The sequence below is a fragment of the Triturus cristatus genome, chromosome 3_2, assembly GCF_964204655.1.
Source record: "Triturus cristatus chromosome 3_2, aTriCri1.1, whole genome shotgun sequence".
Taxonomy (NCBI): Eukaryota; Metazoa; Chordata; class Amphibia; order Caudata; family Salamandridae; genus Triturus; species Triturus cristatus.
In genome coordinates, this window is record NC_140584.1 from 438,030,067 (window position 1) to 438,049,500 (window position 19,434).

Consider the following 19,434-nt stretch of genomic DNA (forward strand, 5'->3'; position numbering starts at 1 on the left):
AGGTTTTAGAGCAGAGGTGGTGCGGAGTATTATACTCAGTAGATTAGACTACTGCAACGCATTGCTCCTAGGAGCTCCTAAAAAATTGATCCTTAGGTTGCAGAGGATCCAGAACATGGCGGCAAAACTGGCTTTATCGCGCCCACGCTCTGCTTCCTCCTCGGCAGCTCTAGCTGATCTACATTGGCTGCCGATACAACAGAGGATCGCGTTTAAGGCGGCATGTCTTGTATTTAAGGCGCTGCATGGACTTGGACCAATCCCACTCCAGGGCCTGTTTTCTTGGTACCAAGCTGCCCGGCCTTTGAGATCCTCATCGGCGTTTCTGGTGCGGATCCCAAGGATCACTAGAGTCAGGATAGGTGGCCGAGCTTTTAGCCACACAGCCGCCTCATTATGGAATTCCCTTCCGCTAGTGCTGAGGGGTAAGCAAGATCTGACTTCCTTCAAAAGGGACCTTAAGACCTATCTGTTCCCTAGGGCAATGTAAACATTCTTCCGGTGGTTTAAATGGGGTCTCAGCGCCAGGATACCCTTGGGGTGACAGATGCGCTTAATAAGAGCCAAATACATACATATTCACTTTACGTTGATCCTCGTATTCGCTTGTGACAGTCTTCAATGTCATATGTGGTGTTTCTCATATCGCAACAGGTGTTTCTCATACTCACTCGTTGTGCTTCTCATACTCACTCGTGGTGCTTCTCATACTCACTCGTGGTGTTTCACATATCGCAACAGGTGTTTCTCATACTCACTCATGGAGTTTCTCATACCTGTGGTGTTTCACATATCGCAACAGGTGTGTCTCATACTCATTCGTGGTGTTTCTCATACTCACTCTTGGTGTCTCTCATACGCACTCGTGGTGTTTCTCATACTTACTCGTGGTGTTTCTCATACTCACTTGTGGTGCTTCTCATACTCAGCTCTGGTGTTTCTCTTATTAGCTTGCGATGTGCCTCATAGTCACTTGTGGCTTTCCTCATATTCAATCATGGCATTTTTCATATTGACTTGTGACAGTTTTCATACTCTTTTATGGGGTTCTTGGTGTTCAATAGATTGTACCTGATACTAGCTTATATTCTTCATATTCACTTACGATGATCCTCGTATTCGCTTGTGACAGTCTTCAAAGTCATATGTGGTGTTTCACATATTGCAACAGGTGTTTCTCATACTCACTTGTGGTGTTTCTCATACTCATTCGTGGTGTTTCTCATACTCACTTGTGGTGTTTCTCATACTCACTCGTGGTGTTTCACATATCGCAACAGGTGTTTCTCATACTCTCTCGTGGTGATTCTCATACTCACTCGTTATGTTTCACATATCGCAACAGGTGTTTTGCATACTCACTTGTGGTGCTTCTCATACTCACTCGTGGTGTTTCACATATCGCAACAGGTGCTTCTCATACTCACTCGTGGTGTTTCTCATATTCACTCATGGTGCTTCGGATACTCACTCGTGGTGTTTCACATATCGCAACAGGTGTTTTGCATACTCACTCGTGGTGCTTCTCATACTCACTTGTGGTGTTTCTCATACTCACTCGTGGTGCTTCTCATACTCACTTGTGGTGATTCTCCTACTCACTTGTGGTGTTTCTAACCCGTGGTGTTTCTCATACTCACTCGTGGTGTTTCTCATACTCACCCATGGTGCTTCTCATACTTACTCGTGGTATTTCTCATACTCACTTGTGGTGCTTCTCATACTCACTCATGGTGCTTCTCCTACTCACTCGTGGTGATCCTCATACTCACTCGTGGTGTTTCTCATACTCATTCGTGGTGTTTCTCATACTCACCCGTGGTGTTTCTCATACTCACTCGTGGTTTTCATATTGACTTGTGACAGTTTTCATACTCTTTAATGGGGTTCTTGGTGTTAGATTTTACCTAATACTTGCTTATACTCTTCATATTCACCTACGTTGATCCTCGTATTCGCTTGTGACAGTCTTCAAAGTCATATGTGGTGTTTCACATATCGCAACAGGTGTTTCTCATACTCACTTGTGGTATTTCTCATACTCACTCGTGGTGCTTCTCATACTCACTCGTGGTGTTTCACATATCGCAACAGGTGTTTCTCATAGTCATTCGTGGTGTTTCTCATACTCACTCGTGGTGTTTCTCATACTCACTCGTGGTGTTTCACATATCGCAACAGGTGTTTCTCATACTCACTCATGGTGATTCTCATACTCACTCGTTATGTTTCACATATCGCAACAGGTGTTTTGCATACTCACTCGTGGTGCTTCTCATACTCACTCGTGGTGTTTCACATATCGCAACAGGTGTTTCTCATACTCACTCGTGGGGTTTCTCATATTCACTCATGGTGCTTCTGATACGCACTCGTGGTGTTTCACATATCGCAACAGGTGTTTTGCATACTCACTTGTGGTGCTTCTCATACTCACTTGTGGTGTTTCTCATACTCACTCGTGGTGCTTCTCATACTCACTTGTGGTGATTCTCCTACTCACTTGTGGTGTTTCTAACCCGTGGTGTTTCTCATACTCACTTGTGGTGCTTCTCATACTTACTCGTGGTATTTCTCATACTCACTTGTGGTGCTTCTCATACTCACTCATGGTGCTTCTCCTACTCACTCGTGGTGATCCTCATACTCACTCGTGGTGTTTCTCATACTCATTCATGGTGTTTCTCATACTCACCCGTGGTGTTTCTCATACTCACTCGTGGTTTTCATATTGACTTGTGACAGTTTTCATACTCTTTTATGGGGTTCTTGGTGTTCAATAGATTTTACCTAATACTTGCTTATACTCTTCATATTCACCTACGTTGATCTTCGTATTCGCTTGTGACAGTCTTCAAAGTCATATGTGGTGTTTCACATATCGCAACAGGTGTTTCTCATACTCACTCATGGTGCTTCTTATACTCACTCGTGGTGCTTCTCATACTCACTCGTGGTGTTTCTCATACAAACTCGTGGTGTTTCACATATCGCAACAGGTGTTTTGCATACTCACTCGTGCTGTTTCTCATACTCACTGGTGGTGTTTCTCATACTCACTGGTGGTGTTTCTCATACTCAGTCGTGGTGCTTCTCATACTCACTCGTGGTGCTTCTCATACTCACCCGTGGTGTTTCTCATACTCACTGGTGGTGTTTCTCATACTCACTCGTGGTGTTTCTCATACTCACTGGTGGTGTTTCTCATACTCACTCGTGGTGCTGCTCATACTCACTCGTGGTGCTTCTCATACTCACTCGTGGTGTTTCTCATATTCACTGCTAGCATTCTTCCTATTCACTTGTTACAGTCCTTCTAGTCACTTCTGGTGCTCCCAGTCGCACACGTTGTGTCCCTCATATCCAATGCGGGCATTCCTCATAAACATGTGTGTCATGTCTCAGAATATTTTATGAGCTTTCACATATTCGCTGTGGCATTGCTTGGATTCAGTTTTGTTTTTCTTTTTTATTTCCTTTTGGTGTTCCTCAGTTTTATATAGCTGTTCTTTGTGTTCACTTGTGATGCTCTTTTTTTATCCACGTGTGGCATTCCTGAAACTCAAGTGTGGTGTTCCCAGTATAAAAGTGTGCTATATTTTTTCATTTTCTTTTAGGGTTCCTCGTTCTAACTTGTAATTGTTAGTGATAAATTGTGTGGTATGGAAAACAGGGCGTGGATCAACGGAGGGTGATTGTAAGAGGTCACTGACAGTATGTTGGCATATTTTTTGTGAGGTTACTTAAAATCACGTGTTGTCATCTTTGTGGGTACAGCTGGTACAGGGCGGGTTGGGGGGCATTGGGAAGGAGTCCGAGCGGATGTGACTTATAATAGCTCTTGATCTACATTGTGAACTTTTATGCTTGTCACTTATGGGTTGCTAATATCTCTGTGTGATAAACCTTGTGGGCATAGCTGGTTAACAGTGTGCTGGGGGAACAGAAGGAGGGGATCAACTTCTGATGATTGCGACTGGTGGTATATATCATGTTGCTAATTGGTGATCCTCATGTTCCCTTGCACAGTTTGCTTTAACCACTGTTGGCTTGTAGCACATTTTGAAGCATGGGGTTTAGCTGGACCAATTGTCCACTTCTGTATCCAAGTTTCATGTTTTGAGGTCTTTTGATTAAATGACAATCTTTTCTTTGCCGCTTCAGTGCCTTGCGGAGGGAACCTGACCGAGCGCAAAGGGACTATCCTCTCTCCTGGTTTTCCAGAGCCCTACTTGAACAGCCTGAACTGTGTGTGGAAGATTACAGTCCCTGAGGGTGCCGGAATACAGGTATTTGCAAATGTACTATGAGGTCTGCTGTTGAAAGAGTGTACACTTTTGCAAGCCAGGTGGCATTTGATTACTCCATTAAAGTCCGTCAAACCCAAGCCCTGCACTCTAATAGAATGGTTTTGAAGGCATTTGATTGAGACATGCTGAGAGCATTTAAATATGTCAGCAGATCTTACAGTTTCTCGAAAGGGAGCTGCCAGAGTTCAAGAGTCTCTTTGCTAGGCTTGTTAAACCTAAAAGAGATATTGCCTTGCCATCTGCATTTTCTGCATGATGTAATCCGCTATGTACTTCTGAGACATCAGGAGGGTATATATGCATTTTTCACATTGGAGAATTTCTCATATCTGTCACTCAGTCATTTTCTCATTTCTGATAGCTTAAAAAGGAGGGAAGTGCATGAGTGCAAAAAATCCAGAAATCCCCCAAGTCCAGTTAGGCATCTCATGTGTGACTCGCAATAACTCCTTGTTTCACGCCTGAATTCAACTTCTACATCTGCGTATGCCCCTCATTATTGAAAATCGTCCCTTTCATGATCCAAATCAGCAGACCTCATGCAGATCTTCACCTAATTTCTTCCCTACATGGCTCTCATATTTTTTATCTGCCACTTATAATCAGTTCTGCCACAGTACCTTATTGCACCTCATATTTTGTAGCTGAACCCAACGCCTTGCTCTATCTGTACAGTTCAGTTCTCACCAGAAGTGATCTCATTCGAATGCACCTACGTGGGGAATAATTTAGCATCTCTACTTAGCCGCAGTGGAATTGGGTGAAAAGGGCCAGTTAGGGACATTAGGTGAGGCAGGATATGTTTATTCTAGCCCTATGGGAAGCCCTAGCCTTTGTATAAGATGTTTGAGGCACGCGTGTGTGGCTGGAGACATCCACGCAAGCTACCTTCTAGGAAGACCTTAAGAACAATGAATGCATGCGTTCATCTAAGCCATTGGTAATTACTTTGGAAGGAATTTCAGCCTGCTGCATTTTTTACTCAATGTGCCGCTACAGACAGGAGCCAATCGTGCACATCAGCCTTGGTCCTGCTCCAGTAGGAGTGGTCTGTGGTTGTTTGTTTTCCCATTCAGAGAGAGCATGGTCTAGCTGCTCGACTTGACTGACATTTGTGGGGTGGGCCAAGACTGATTTGCACCTGTCTCTAATGGTAAAGAAAAGCTTACATGCACAGGACTGGCATGTGACTAATTATGTATGTAATACTGTATTAATGTTATGTAATTTGGAACTTAGGTTCCCGGTGTTGGGATGATACCAAAGGTAATGTTCACATTTTTCCAACTGTAACTTTGACTGTTGGTCCTTCCATCCATGGATTCCATCTGACGTTTCCGTTCTCTCCTTAGATTCAGGTTGTTAGTTTTGTCACCGAGCAGAACTGGGATTCACTTGAAGTTTTTGATGGTGCGGACAACACAATGAGCCTAATAGGAAGTTTCTCAGGTAAGGGTAAGAATCAACTATGCTAAAAACACAGGCACTGATGTCTTTTTTTTATTTTATTTAAATATAAAGCACCTCTTAATTTGATCCAGCATACTGACCTTTCCGTTGCATATGAAACAACCATTGACAATGCCAATAGGTCATGCTTTAAGGCCTGTTTGCTTTGGTCATGTTTTTTTGTGTCCCGAGACTGTGGAGCATAGCTAAACAATAATACAAAATAAAAAAGGCCCTATGATGCGTTTCTCCTCCTCATTTTGGTAAGTGCGTGCAACACTCATTAGTATGCCTACAAACTGACACAGGCAATCCAAGTTGGATTGGTAATTTGTTTTTTTTTTATGTTGTGCAAAAGCATCTTTTTCCTTTTTTTGAGACACGGGATGGGGAAAGGAACACAGAGGTCATGGGTGGGAGAAGCAGCACAGAGGCATGGATGGAAAATGAAGCAACACAGAGACAAAGGCAACACAAGGCAAGGAACAGAAGCAACAGCGAGTGCCTGGGTGAGGTAAAGGGAAGGTGAAGCAACAGGGGTTAGAAAGAGGAACATGAAGCACAGGGGAGAAGAACACAAGCAACAGGGGGAGAATCACATGAGGGATTACACAACACAGAGGCATCGGATGCAAAACACACAAGTGAGAGAGTAACATGATTCGCAGTGGAGGGCTGAAAGAGCAGCACATGAGGGAGATGGCTGCAAAACACATGCACTCTTGTGGAGTGTGTTGCCGAAAAAGAAAAAGTAGAGCTCCAAAAGAAAACTGTGAAAGAGTAATGCATCCATGTTCCAGGGGATGGACAAACACAAGAAAAGGAAGTAAAGCCCAAACAAGAAGATGAATAAAAAGCTAGCATATGAGAGTGACAGCAAAGCTAACCAATGGTAAGCAATGGGAGGGCTCTAAGCCCGTTGTAGGGTGACCGCAGCTCTTTTCACCACTAGACCGCTCGCACGGTCTGGTAGGCGGGCCCTAAAAAATAAGCAGTGGCATTTGTCAACTTTGATGGAATACTTTATTTTTATTCACCTGGTATCTTTGTACCCGAGTCTCTGCTGACCAAGGCACGACCCAAGCCCAAGGAAAAGAAAAGAAAGTCATTTTGTAAAAGAAAGTATTTGTATCAGGCGTTGTGCTCTCACGTTACCTTGACATTGTGACCAAAGACAGGATAAACAAGTAAGATCTTCTCTGATCCATCCTTGTGTAGGAACCACAGTGCCTGCGTTGCTCAACAGTACGTCCAACAACCTATATCTGCATTTCTACTCAGACATCAGTGTGTCGGCGGCCGGATTCCATCTGGAGTATAAAAGTAAGGAGACCAGATGTACAGTCCTATGTAATGTTACATTCTCTGGTGTGTTATGATATGATATGTTATGCTAGGTTCGTTCTTGCGTACTAAGGCGCTCACAGGCAATCAGATAACCAACTACATGCCACCGTGAAAAGTGTGTGTGTCTGTGTGTTTGTGTGTCTCTATGAATGCTTTTATGTTCGTTCGCCTCAGTGTATATTTCTGTGTTCCCTTATGTTTATGTGACCATCTCAGTGTGTAATGTGTCAGCCTTTAAGTTATTTATATTATGTTATAATTTATGCATGTTTAAAATGTCTTATTTCTGTTTGTGTAATGAGTGTTTGATACTGATGTGTTTTTTGTACAAAGATAGGTTGATATTGTACTTGTTCTTCATTCATTTTTTGATCTCAGCATATTAGGGACTTGTTTGCAAGTGGACATGTCAATTATTCTTTTTTTCAGACACTCGTAAGGGGTTATTGTCTTCTATGGTTCTTTTATCGGAGTTGTGGATTTCATGAAAAGGAACTCCCCTCTTAATTGAGGTGTTAGCTGATACTTTCTGTTGGGATTTTGACTGTACACTTGGGAATGTTTTAGATGCCCGTCCATGTATGCATGGATCGTGCACTGTTCCTTTGTAGAGATGACACTGCAAACCTAATGCATATTGGTTCTGGTTCCCTACTTGGCGTCCTTAGTCGTATAAGGTTTTCACAATGTCGGTATGTAATTGCCAATGCTTTCCACATTCTGTGGCCAGGAACAACAAACTGAAGCCGCCATTTGCAAAGACACGGGATGAAACTGGTTGCTTTTTATTTTTCCTTTAATGTATGAAAGGGCATTTTAATTAACATATTTCTACATGATAATATATTAATGAGTGTGTAATCGAGGCAGCTGCTAAAAGCTGGTGGTATATTTTAGTGTTGGCGTGTTTGGCTGTAATGACTTTTTCGCTACTATTAAAGGGGTAGCGTATGAAAACGGAGATTGAAGTACCAAAAATTCCGCAACCAATAGACGTATAGACATATACTATCAAGATATCCTAAATATATAAATATATCCCTACTAATTGTTGACTTGCACCCATTCCCACCAGCGTGCCCTCACCAAAAATATGAAAGAATAGTACATTTTCAGAATCTTGAAGTTGATTTGTAGGAAAGTATTGCATATGTGGAACTTTGCTAAAAGAACTGCAGCCTCATGAGGGTCTTGCAAATAAATGTGCTTTGGAGAGAGGTCTGGGGTTAAATATTCGCTGTACTCAATGCTTTAATTAAGCCCTCTGCAGTGTTTTAAGTTAAAAAAACAAAACTGTTTTAAACTCTTGTGTCACAAAGTCAATGATGTTGCATAGTTAAATTTGCAAACTCCTAACAACACATCCCTGATTCACTCTTTCGATTCCCTCTGCTTAGGTTAGGGCTTCTACGAGTGCTCTTGGTAGCTGTAGCATTCTTTGGGCTCTGAGAAGTCAGGATGTTTCAGCCCAGTGTCTCACCTCAACTATCTCTTCCATTTTTTGGTGTGAAAGTCGTGTACTAGCAACATTTTAGGCTTGGATATATTTAGACTGGAGAAATAGAGGAATGACTTTAAATATGTTAGGCATGGAATTATATGAACTCCTCTCCTAATATGGCAGCTGAAGACCAGACCATATTCTAGAGCGTAAAGACGCTTGTGTTCTCTCAAACTAACTCTAGAGCACAGTACTAGACTACACTTACTCTACCATTCAGTAATCTGCACCAGTAAGCAGGGCCGGACTGACCGTAGCGGGCACCGGGCGTTTCCCCGGTGGGACGCCAGAGTGGGGGACAGGTTTTAGGACCTGTGGGACCGTTTTTGTTACCGGGGTCCTGCAATATCAGCCCGTAACAAAACCAGCCAAAACCAGCTGTAGCAAACAGCCTAGCTGCACCCCCCCCCCCTTCCCCTCCCAAGGTGACCGGCCGAGCACTTTGCCAAAGCCGGTTTCAGTTCCCTGTCTGGCCCTGCCAGCAAGCTCGTGGCACATAGGCTACACACTGTGGCCTGTAATATGTACAGATATTTGGGCATCTTGGCTGCAATTTATCTGTAGAATCAATAGGACAAAGCGATGTTTGATGAAAGGAAAGTAATATGGCATGCACTTAGTGTTTTGTCTCATTTAGGTGCACACATCCTATCCAGTGTGTTTAGCTGCAGCCTGTCTTAAAAAAAGACAACTGTAAGAGTTGCACGGCAGTCTGTCACCCGTGACTATCCTCTGTTGCTGCTAGTGGGTTGAAGCAAGGCACAAGGATAAAAACCACCAAAAATATGATGTTTCTTAGAGCCCTCCTTACTTTCCTGTCCTGCGTCTTCCGTTGTTACACCTAGCTAGGGTGGTGCCAGGGTACTAAGGCGCAAGGAGGGGGGGATGCACCTGCTACTCTTAGCTGCCCTTTAGTGGCTACATTGTTCAACGTCTGGTTCTGCTTCATGCCTCTACATGCATGTACGCCCAGGCCTCTCCTCCATCTTTGCCCTATATCTTATTAGATCAACTTATTTTTCCTAGTATCAGCGCTGCTCCCGGGGAGAGGAATTTCTTACAGTTTAGTGCTGACTGGCAGAATGCTGGGGTGGGAGATCTTTAAAGTAACTTGAAGTGGATCTTGTCCCCTGAGAAGCATCCCCCTCCAAAGCCTGGGGCCAACTATGAATCATAGACCCTGCTTTGATGCTGTTTTGGGCTTTGATGTTGCGCCTAGCATTCCCCGCGTTCTCGTTGGCGTTCTGCCTCCGCCTTGGTCTCTAGATATTCAGCCAGAGATCCCAGGGAGCTGACTACCTGCCCGGTGTAGGAATCACTCTGCTTTGCATTCATGCCATTCTATCTTGTCTTTTCCAGCGGTCGGCTTGTCCAGCTGCCCGGAGCCTGCGGTGCCCAGCAGCGGTCTCAAGAACGGAGAGCGGTACCTGGTGAATGATGTGGTGTCCTTCCAGTGTGAGCCGGGCTATACACTGCAGGTATACATCCTTCCTAACTCAAGAGAAGAAATGTTCATGTTATTAACGACTCTTAGAAACTTCCATATAACTATAGGTCAAGAATAGCACAAGATTTCCTCATTCAGAGAACAGACACAATATAAGCAGTACACAACAAAACGCAGACACAAGCACAACAACATACACAAGCAATACTGAAAGCTGCACCTGCACACAGGAGAAGCACATCACAGGCAGCAGCAGAGTAAGATTCAGTTCGGCGTCATCAGATCAGCTCCCACCACAAACAGAACAGGGATAATATTGCCAAAACCAGTTAATCTCTCTCTCTCTCTCTCTCTCTTTGTCTCTCTCTCTCTCTCTCTCTCTCTCTCTCACACACACACACACACACTAATGAACAGCACAGACAGCAGTTTTGCGGGCCTCCCTGACATTCACAGAACTACCACAGATTGGGGTGCAGCAGTGCAAAGTTACTTCAATGAGAAATCAGATTAAGCACGAGAGAGTGGTGCAAGGGCCTTCATATTCATTCAGCAGCAACACTACACATTTTCCTTGCATGAGCCACATTGGCTCTTCCATATATATAGCAGACTCTAGGCCGCATTTATGAGGTTTTGATGTAGGGCAGCGCTGCAAGGAATCTTGTGGCGCTGCCCTACGTCAAAACAAAAGGGGAGGAAGGCGGCATATCTATGTGATGCGGTGCATTCCTGTCCTTTTCCCCAGCGCCGGTGCACAATGGGCTGCGTGCCCCCATGGTGCAAAGGTGCCTGCGCTGCGGGGCTGATTGAGTTTGTATAGGAAGGGACACCTCCCTGCACAAAATCAATCAATCGTGTCGATTTCGATTCCAGAATGCAGCACACATAGACAAAGGAAAGCACAAGGAGAAATTAAAACATTTCTCCTCGTTGCACCTCCCTAAATTCACCCCTGGGGTGCACCAAAACTCTTGACTCTCCTCTGGGCCTGCCTGTGTTTGGAAGATAATACCGTTGATGGTTTAAAGGGCTCAGTAGTACAGCCTTACTGTCTACCCTTAGGCAGGTGCATGCAGAATAGCAACACCTGGTGGCTTACTGCTCCCTTAATTGTTGGTAATTATTCTTTTTCTGTGTCTACCAGGGCCATTCACACATTTCCTGTATGCCTGGGACTGTGCGTCGCTGGAATTATCCTCCACCATTATGCATTGGTAGGAACTGTGAAACTCTTAATGAACACAGACTTTACTAAAAGTGCCTTTCATCTGCCACTGTGCGCCGAGATCTACTTATGCACATTCTGTTACCCTAAAATAATTGCCTTATAACCCAACTGTCACCCAAGCTGTCATGAAGAAAAATGTTACTTTGGTCCAAGATCGTTATTAATGGACACTTGATGTAATTCGGAACAGGTTTCATTTAGTGGTTCACAAGACTATCATTTCACCAGAGACATTTTGTAAAGTTATCAAATTGATCAAGGTTGTTTCCATCATTAAACTCTGTCGGCGAAAATACAGCATTTTTGTGGAAGAACTTTCAAGCAAAATGTTCTCCCCTAAAGTGGGTTTTGCTAGCTTTGCTTTCTGTAATGTGCTGGTTTATTCGACAAATTAATTTGTAAAAACATTATAATCTGAAGTCAAAGAGGTGCAACCCACAAGCGTTCCTGGTATGTTAGTCTTCACAGACAATGCATAATTCGCCCGTTGAAAAAATAGTTTAAACATTGACCTTTTCACGTCCTGACAATTCTGCTTACCTCCATTATCTAGGTCGTCAAAATAAAAAAGGATCAAGAAAAAAAATATATATATTAGAAAGTGCTCTTGGCGTATGCATTTAATTGCTGAGAAACGTTTTTAGATTAATAGGACTAGTACTTTTAATTGTAGATAACGCGACTAGAGAAGAAAGTGATACCTGTTCTTAAAAATAAACAAAAACAAAAAGGTTGGAAGTAAAAATCATGGGGTTAATAACTGTGAATTGACAAAACTGTAAAGGACTCAAAAATTTGATTTTTCATTAGAAGTTAAACAAAATCATTTCAGTACAAACTTGTGCTTATTTTATTTATGCAAATCATACTGTTTTTAATTACAGGAAATAAACCATGAGGTTGTTTGGGAATTAAACAAATTAGAGTAATTTTTTTATTGTAATAACATTTTTTAAATGTAATGTAGGGTGTGGACAAGAATTAGAATTTATATGTGTGGGAGGGAGGGGGACGAGTAAAAATGTGCCATTTCAGTTACAGTTGGATTGCCTATGTCCAAGTGGTAGAGACATTAAAAGAGGGAAGCAATCAGTGTTTATGTCTTTCAACAATCCCTCGCAATTGTGTCTTGTCTTTTTCTCTACAGCACAGTGTGGCGGCATCACCACTGAGATGGAAGGAGTTATCCTTAGCCCGGGATTCCCTGGGAACTACCCCAGTAATATGGACTGCACATGGACCATATCACTGCCTGTGGGCTTTGGTGAGGCTCTTGATTGATTACTGTTAGACATGGGGTCTCTAGTTGGCAGTGGTATGCACTCTAGTAAAGTAGAGACCCTTTCTTTTAGTCTGGGTAAGGTTACAAATCCAAGATAACCCCTGCTCACCCCCTTGGTAGCTTGGCATAAGCAGTCAGGCTTATATCAGAGCCAATGTGTAAAGCATTTGTACATAAAACACAGTGATAACACTATAAAAGGACACAGCACCCAACAGCCAATCTTTATCTAAACCAAACAAGACCAAAACAACAAAAACCTAACATACAGAAGCAAAAATATATATTTAAAGGTTTAAGCAATTCAGTTCATAGACCTCTATAAGTGCATTGATTTTAGCACAAAGTATCTTTGATGCGTCAAAATCTGAGACAAAAAACAGCTGCAAAGGAGGGAAGCGTCAGGAAACACAAGCAATGTGTTGATTCTTGAGTTCCAGGGGAATGAGGGCGTCAGTTCTGCTGCACGCAGGAGAAGTGCTGACCCAATTCCTTACTGCAATGAGAAGCAGGTGATATGTCGATTCTTCCAGCTGCGAGCAGATGATGGGCTGATTCCTTCAGCCGCACAGCCTGAGTCAGAGTAGGAGCGGTGGTCTCTGACATCAGAGACACAGTGCTGTCGACTCAGGCTGCAGCAGTTCTTCCAGCCAAGAACAGGCGTTGCGTCGATTTTTCAGCCACACAGCGGCGATGCGTTGTTTTTCAATCGTGCGGCAAGCTTGCGGCGGGAAAAACGGCACTGAAGGGCGATGCTTGGATATTCAGCTCTTGAAGCAGCAAAACCACCCCCAAAGGTCATGAACTGGAGTTTGCACCACTTGGCAGGTCAGAACTCCCAATTGAGTCCAGGGGAGCTGCAGATGAAGTCTTTGATGGCCCTGAGACTTCCAACAGGAAGCAAGCACGCACACACTTTTGGAGAACCTTGATAAGCAGGACTAGAAAGTACAGTCCACTCCTTCCTCTGCCCAAGCAGCAGGCCAGCACAACCCATTAACAGCAGAGTGGCAGTTCTCCTCCCACAGTTTCTTCAGCTCTTCTTCTTGGCAGAATCTCCTCTTGATCCAGAAGTGTTAACAAAAAGTGGCTTACTTCAAAGGATAGTCTTTGTACTGCACAAATCCCGTCTTGGCCTGTCCTGTCTCCAGACACCCTAGAGGGGGGTGGAGACAACATTGTGAGAGGCCACGGCACAGCCCTATTCAGGTGTCAGTGACAACTCTTCCTACCACTCTAGCTAAGAAGGCCCATCAGCTTGGTGATGGGCAATCAGGATATGCAGGGCACACCTCAGCTCTCTTTGTGTTACTGTCAAGAGTGAATGCACACACAGCCCAACTGTCAGTCTAACGCAGATGTAGATTCCACAGGCAGGGAGAGGCAAAGGATGGTAAAGTAAGAAAATGCACACTTTCTAAAAGTGGCATTTTCAAACACACAATTTAAAAACCACCTTAACAGAAAGCTGTATTTTCAATTCTGAGTTCAGAGAACCCAAACTCCAAATCTCTATCTCTTCCCATTTGAAAGTTACACTTGTAAGATGTTACATGGCAGCTCCAATGACCAATGATAACCTATGGGAAAGCTAGTTCTTGCAATAGTGAAAAATGAATTTAGCAGTATTTCACTATCAGGACATGTACAACGCACCAATACATGTCCTACCTTTCACATACACTGCACCCTGCCCATTGGGCTAACTTGGTCTACCGTAGGATTTCCTTACATGTAATAAAATGGAAGATTTGGGCCTGGCAAGTGGGTGCACTTACCAGGTTGACATTGCAGTTAAAAACTGCCCTTGCAGACACTGCAGTTGCTGGCTTGAGACATGTGTGCACAGTTGCTCATATGGGTGGCACAATCAGTGCTGCAGCCCCTCTAGTAGTGTTTGATTTTCAGGCCCTGGGCACACACAGTCTTTTACTCGGGACTTACCAGTGAATCATGTATGCCAATCATGATAACCCAACATAATCACAATCCTCACAGTGAGCACTTGCACTTTAGCACTGAACAGCAGTGGTAACTTGTGCAGAGTTAAAAAACCAGCAACAACAAAGTTCAGCATAAAGTAAAAAATACAGGCACCAGAGGCAAAAAGACAGAGGAAACCATGCCAAGGATGCCAGGTCTAACAATTACCTACATGGAGATGTTTCTGCTTTCTCTGTTGGAGGATCAAAGTTCAGGGAATCAATTCACTTACTGTCAGACTAATAATCTTTACTGAAGACAGTGATGACGTCTGTCCCTTCTATATGTAACATGTAACTGTGGACAAAGTTTGACCGTTTCTCTGCCTAGATTATGATTGAAGAAGAATAGAGATAAAGGATAATTCTGAGAAAGAAAACACATTTTACATTTGATAATGACTTTGAGGTGAAAACGAGGGAATGTAGGCCCACTCAGATCATTTAATTATATCACCACTCTTTCCTAAACGGACTGTGCATTCGTCCCCATTTTTACAATGGCTGTGTCAGAAAAGTATTTACTTCCCCTGTCCCCCTCTAACATTGCATCCCTTTTCAGGTCAAGCGTAAGCGTATGACCTCTTGTATACTTTAGTATACTTTTCATGTGGGCTTAAAGCCATCCCCTTCCTTTTGATTTGTTTGTTTCAGTGTCCTTTAAAAATCCTTGCTAGTGGTCAGTCCTGCCTCTTTGTATTTCCTTTGCTCTTCAGTTCCTCCCATGTAGCAGAGACTAAGTACTGTCTCATTACGCTATGGTTCTTTACCTGTTCTTTGAATTGTTTTCTTAGTTTCCTGCTCTGTTACTGTTTTCTTGTGGTCAGCTTCAGGAAAAAGCTGCTTACATGTAAATATAGCATTACTCCCTCCCACCGCCTCTTAATGCCACAGTTGTGTTAGTGCTGCCTCCCACGCTGTACCTCATGCTCCATTGGTTGTATTTTTTTAGCCTTTTCGCACTTTTCCGATGCTTACCATCAGTTAGGGTTTTTTCGGTAGGATTATTCTTGGTTTGGGGTTCCTTTTTAAGAGGATTGGGCTTGTTGAAGCCTTGTTTTATTTGTTTACTGCTCATGTTACACTGTGGGTGGGTGTATGGTCAGCTCCGATGTCAGGCAGCTTATCTGCAGGTTGTCAGGAATGTAATGCAATAACCCCCTAAGAACACCAAGTTATGCGTGCATGTTCAGTTAAAGGATCCTTACAGAGCTCATCCTCCCCTCACTTCCACAATACTTGCAGGGGATATACGCTCTCGTGAGAGACGCTTTCGATGCCATAACATTCAGGTGCCCCTGGGGTACCTGCCAGGCAATATGCACCATAAGTTTCAGGTGCCACCGAAGGGCACCCGCCACGGACTATGCACTGCCGAGCGGACTTTAAGGCTAAGTTGAGGACGCGGTGCAGGCTATTCATGGAACTGTATACGTCGGCGCCTATGGACCCGGAGTCCTTCTCTACACATAAAACTGGTTTTCTTTGTTTTCCTTAAGAATGCACTTTTTATTGCATATGGAGTAAACACTTCTAATATATCTTCACTACATCTGGGGCAAGACTGTTCCTCCTCCTTCCCTTATTTTCCTTTTGCATGGTGGGAACTTTTCGAGAGGAGTTCGGGAACCTCCCCTTCTTACTTCATTTTTACTAAATATGCAAATACCGAGCAACTTTTAATGTTCGTAGAATGAAGCAGGCCGTAGAGATATTTCAGTTTGCGTAAATGAATCTCTTGATGATTGAACAATGGAGAAGCGGTTTGCTTTGAGTGTTTACCAGGTGTAGAGGTAGGAGCAAAACAAGTATAAGTACTCGAACATTGGCGTGCTGATATCCACAGGCATCGCTCTCCACAGCGCATCAGGCGCAGTAGCACCGGCTCAGTGGTTCCACGAGTCCTCTGTGCCCCAGTTATGGCTGTATTACAATACAAAACCGGAGGTAGGGACCCATTTTACGTGCTTGCAGTAGGGACCCACCATGACTGACCTGCTACGGAGCTGCAGATATCGGTCCACTTGTAAAGCCGAGCACATTGTTTTTTATGGGTGGAAAGGTCGTTTGGCGATTCACCCAAGAGCCTAGTTATAATCTTCAGTGATAAGACAGCATCACAGCATTGGGGACTGTGTGTTCCACCAAGGCACTAATTCTCTCAGCAAAGTCTCCTGAGAGAGGGAAGTTAACCTGTTTATTTAAAACATATTACATAGCAGGAGACTATCAGCACAGGGTTCACAAAGAGTCAAAACAAAATTAAACTATCAGTCATTTTTGATAGAAACGGAAACCACACCGCTATGTCAGGTCGAGTTAAAAATAAATACATTTTGGGAATTCTTAGTCTAAGTTGGAAAGCTACCTTTAAAATAAGCATTTGCAATGCTATAGGTCTCGCATTTGCGAGAGTTTGAGCTATTGACATTGTAAATGACTATGCATTTTTTTATGCATTTTGAAAACCCGAAAGCCGTGCGTAAATGCACTTTGTACTGTAAAAGAAGTGCAGTCACTGCCAGCCTTGCTTCTCGTAAGCAGCGACTATAAGTACAAAGTCGTAATCAGGCCCTGAGTCTCCACAATCTTAAGCCCAACAGTACCTCTGATTCCAAATGAAGCAGAAGACCTGCACTGATCTATGGAAGAGCCTCCACTCCATCAAGCTCTGAATGAGGCCGTAAGGCCTCTAACGTGAGACTGTTAAGACTGAAAAAAGAAAGCAGCATTTCATGCATTTTCTGCAGTGCCAATGCGAGACTGCACATCACAGTTGTAAACCTCTCTGGGGCAGACTCAGTTTGTTCTTTTATGGTCCACCAAATGCGTATCTCTAAGTTAGGAAATAGCGACCCCTTTTTAATGGTGCAAGGCACCCAGTAGCAAAAGGAGCTACATTTACAATAGTTCAAACTATACTATTATAAAGCAGAAAAGCGTGGTTCCGCGACATACCCTACAAAAATGTGGCGAGGTCCTAAGTCTGCTGCTCTTGTATTCATCCGAAGTGTGTCTTTATCCCATAAGCAGCGCATCAAGGTTGTGCCCTCCACAGCATGGAAGGAGCTGCCTGTTAATATGTGGTAGACCATGCATCAACAGAAGTGCTCAATGCATGTGGCAGCCTTTAGCAGGAGAATATACTGCTCTGAATTTAACTGAACACATTCCTAGGACTTGTTTTACAAAGATTTCCTCTCGAGCAAATTAGGAGAGCCAATGAGCATCTCAGATGTACACCGTTGTTCGACTCAATTTTCGCAGTTTTTGGAGGAAATCTGGGGATGCCTGAAGCATCTTTTAAATGTTGCAGACATCTTCATATTTTCCCAAGGCCGGATGTTTCTGAAAATGGTATAGTATTGAGCTGCTCCCACACAGAGGGAACCTATGGACTGTATCAGACAGCTGGTGTAAATCTGTGATTCGTTCAAATATTTCCCACTTTACTCCAGTGCAAGACTTTGTGAATTAGGTCTAAAATGTTTATTAAATGTGATGTGTAATACATCGACTATAACTTTTTCAGCCGTATTTGTCCACTGCTATTAAGCCATGTAATCCGGTGTGTATTTAGCATGTATACTCAACCTTCTCCTAAATCTGTTAATATAAACTGAATTGGCTTATTGACATGTACTAGATGATGCAAATGTATGTGACTCAAAATGCTAGAAAGTTTGTCTTAAAAAAAAGTGATATGGAAGTGAGCCAAATTGTACAGCAAGGTATTTTTCTCAAATCACCTCTCCCTCTTTGTGTTTCCTTGTCATGGTCTAACCCTCCTTTTTGACCCTTCTTCCATATTCAGTCTTTGTCACCACATCTCAGAGTCTGAATACTGCCCACTCATCCACCTTTTCCAGGATCAAGAGAGCAGCCAGCAGGACAGACCCCATTACACTGACACACTCCTCGTTTCCACCTTTTGCAGGAGCTCATATTCAATTTCTGAACTTCTCGACGGAGCCTAACCATGACTTCCTAGAAATTCGAAATGGACCTTATGAAACCAGCACTTTGATTGGTCGGTTCAGTGATGCTGAGATTCCCGGTTCACTGCTGTCCACCTCCTACGAGACAAGTGTGTACTTCCACAGTGACCATTCTCAGAATAAACCAGGATTTAAGCTGGAGTATCAAGGTAAGGCAGGACAATGCAGACACACTCCCAGAACTGGTGTTTGGCAAAAATGGCTGAGTTAACCGAGTTCCTTTAATGTAAGAGGTGAAAGTCTTTCCCGTATGGTGTAAACATCTGTTTTAGGTGTGGTGGGGAACTGGTTTTGTGTACGGCAGGACGAAAATCTTTAATATTTAAACGTAATTGAATGTAAAGAATGATGAATCCTTTTGGCCTAGAAAAAAACATGTTTCAATCTTCGCACAAGTTCGTGTCTGCTCTATCATAAACCCTGTTCTTACAGTAGACGCTACTTCCAACGCTATTGTTGAATCAGCATTTATTTCAAAAGGGCCTTTCAGTTTAGAAGGTTCCCGAAATAATATTTTGGACCTTCTTTCAAGGTCTGGTGTCTTGAATCCTAAAGTACCTACAATTAAAACGTACATAATAAAAACTGAAGACAAGTTGTGAAACATAGACAGGCTGCCCAGCCCCAGAATAAAAGAACCTTTCATTGCAGGAAGCCCTTAACGTATGTAATCTTGTGATAAGCTAGGGGTAACATAGTTCGAGTTTTACAGAAACTATTTTACGGTGAAAGGTAGATATGGCATTGCTATTCCATGCAGTGCACAGTTTATTTTGTTTAATGCACAACATTTAGAATAGGATCTGCTGAGTGGGTATAGTTTTGATTCTTATGAAACCTGTGTATTTTGTATAGCATTGCCATCTCTTCCATGTCAATGTGTGCTA

At 43.2% G+C, this 19,434-nt stretch overlaps 1 protein-coding gene across 1 annotated transcript in view; it reads left to right on the plus strand.

Annotated features, from left to right (window-relative positions):
• The window catches only part of CSMD2 (CUB and Sushi multiple domains 2), a 1,634,099-nt gene that overhangs the window by 1,394,460 nt on the left and 220,205 nt on the right, over positions 1–19,434 (plus strand). Inside the window, exons 35-41 of the mRNA XM_085648024.1 lie at positions 4,165–4,289; positions 5,663–5,759; positions 6,978–7,082; positions 9,967–10,085; positions 11,202–11,271; positions 12,433–12,549; positions 18,487–18,696. Coding sequence (XP_085504150.1) covers positions 4,165–4,289; positions 5,663–5,759; positions 6,978–7,082; positions 9,967–10,085; positions 11,202–11,271; positions 12,433–12,549; positions 18,487–18,696 — 843 coding nt within the window. The remainder of the gene's footprint in view (positions 1–4,164; positions 4,290–5,662; positions 5,760–6,977; positions 7,083–9,966; positions 10,086–11,201; positions 11,272–12,432; positions 12,550–18,486; positions 18,697–19,434) is intronic.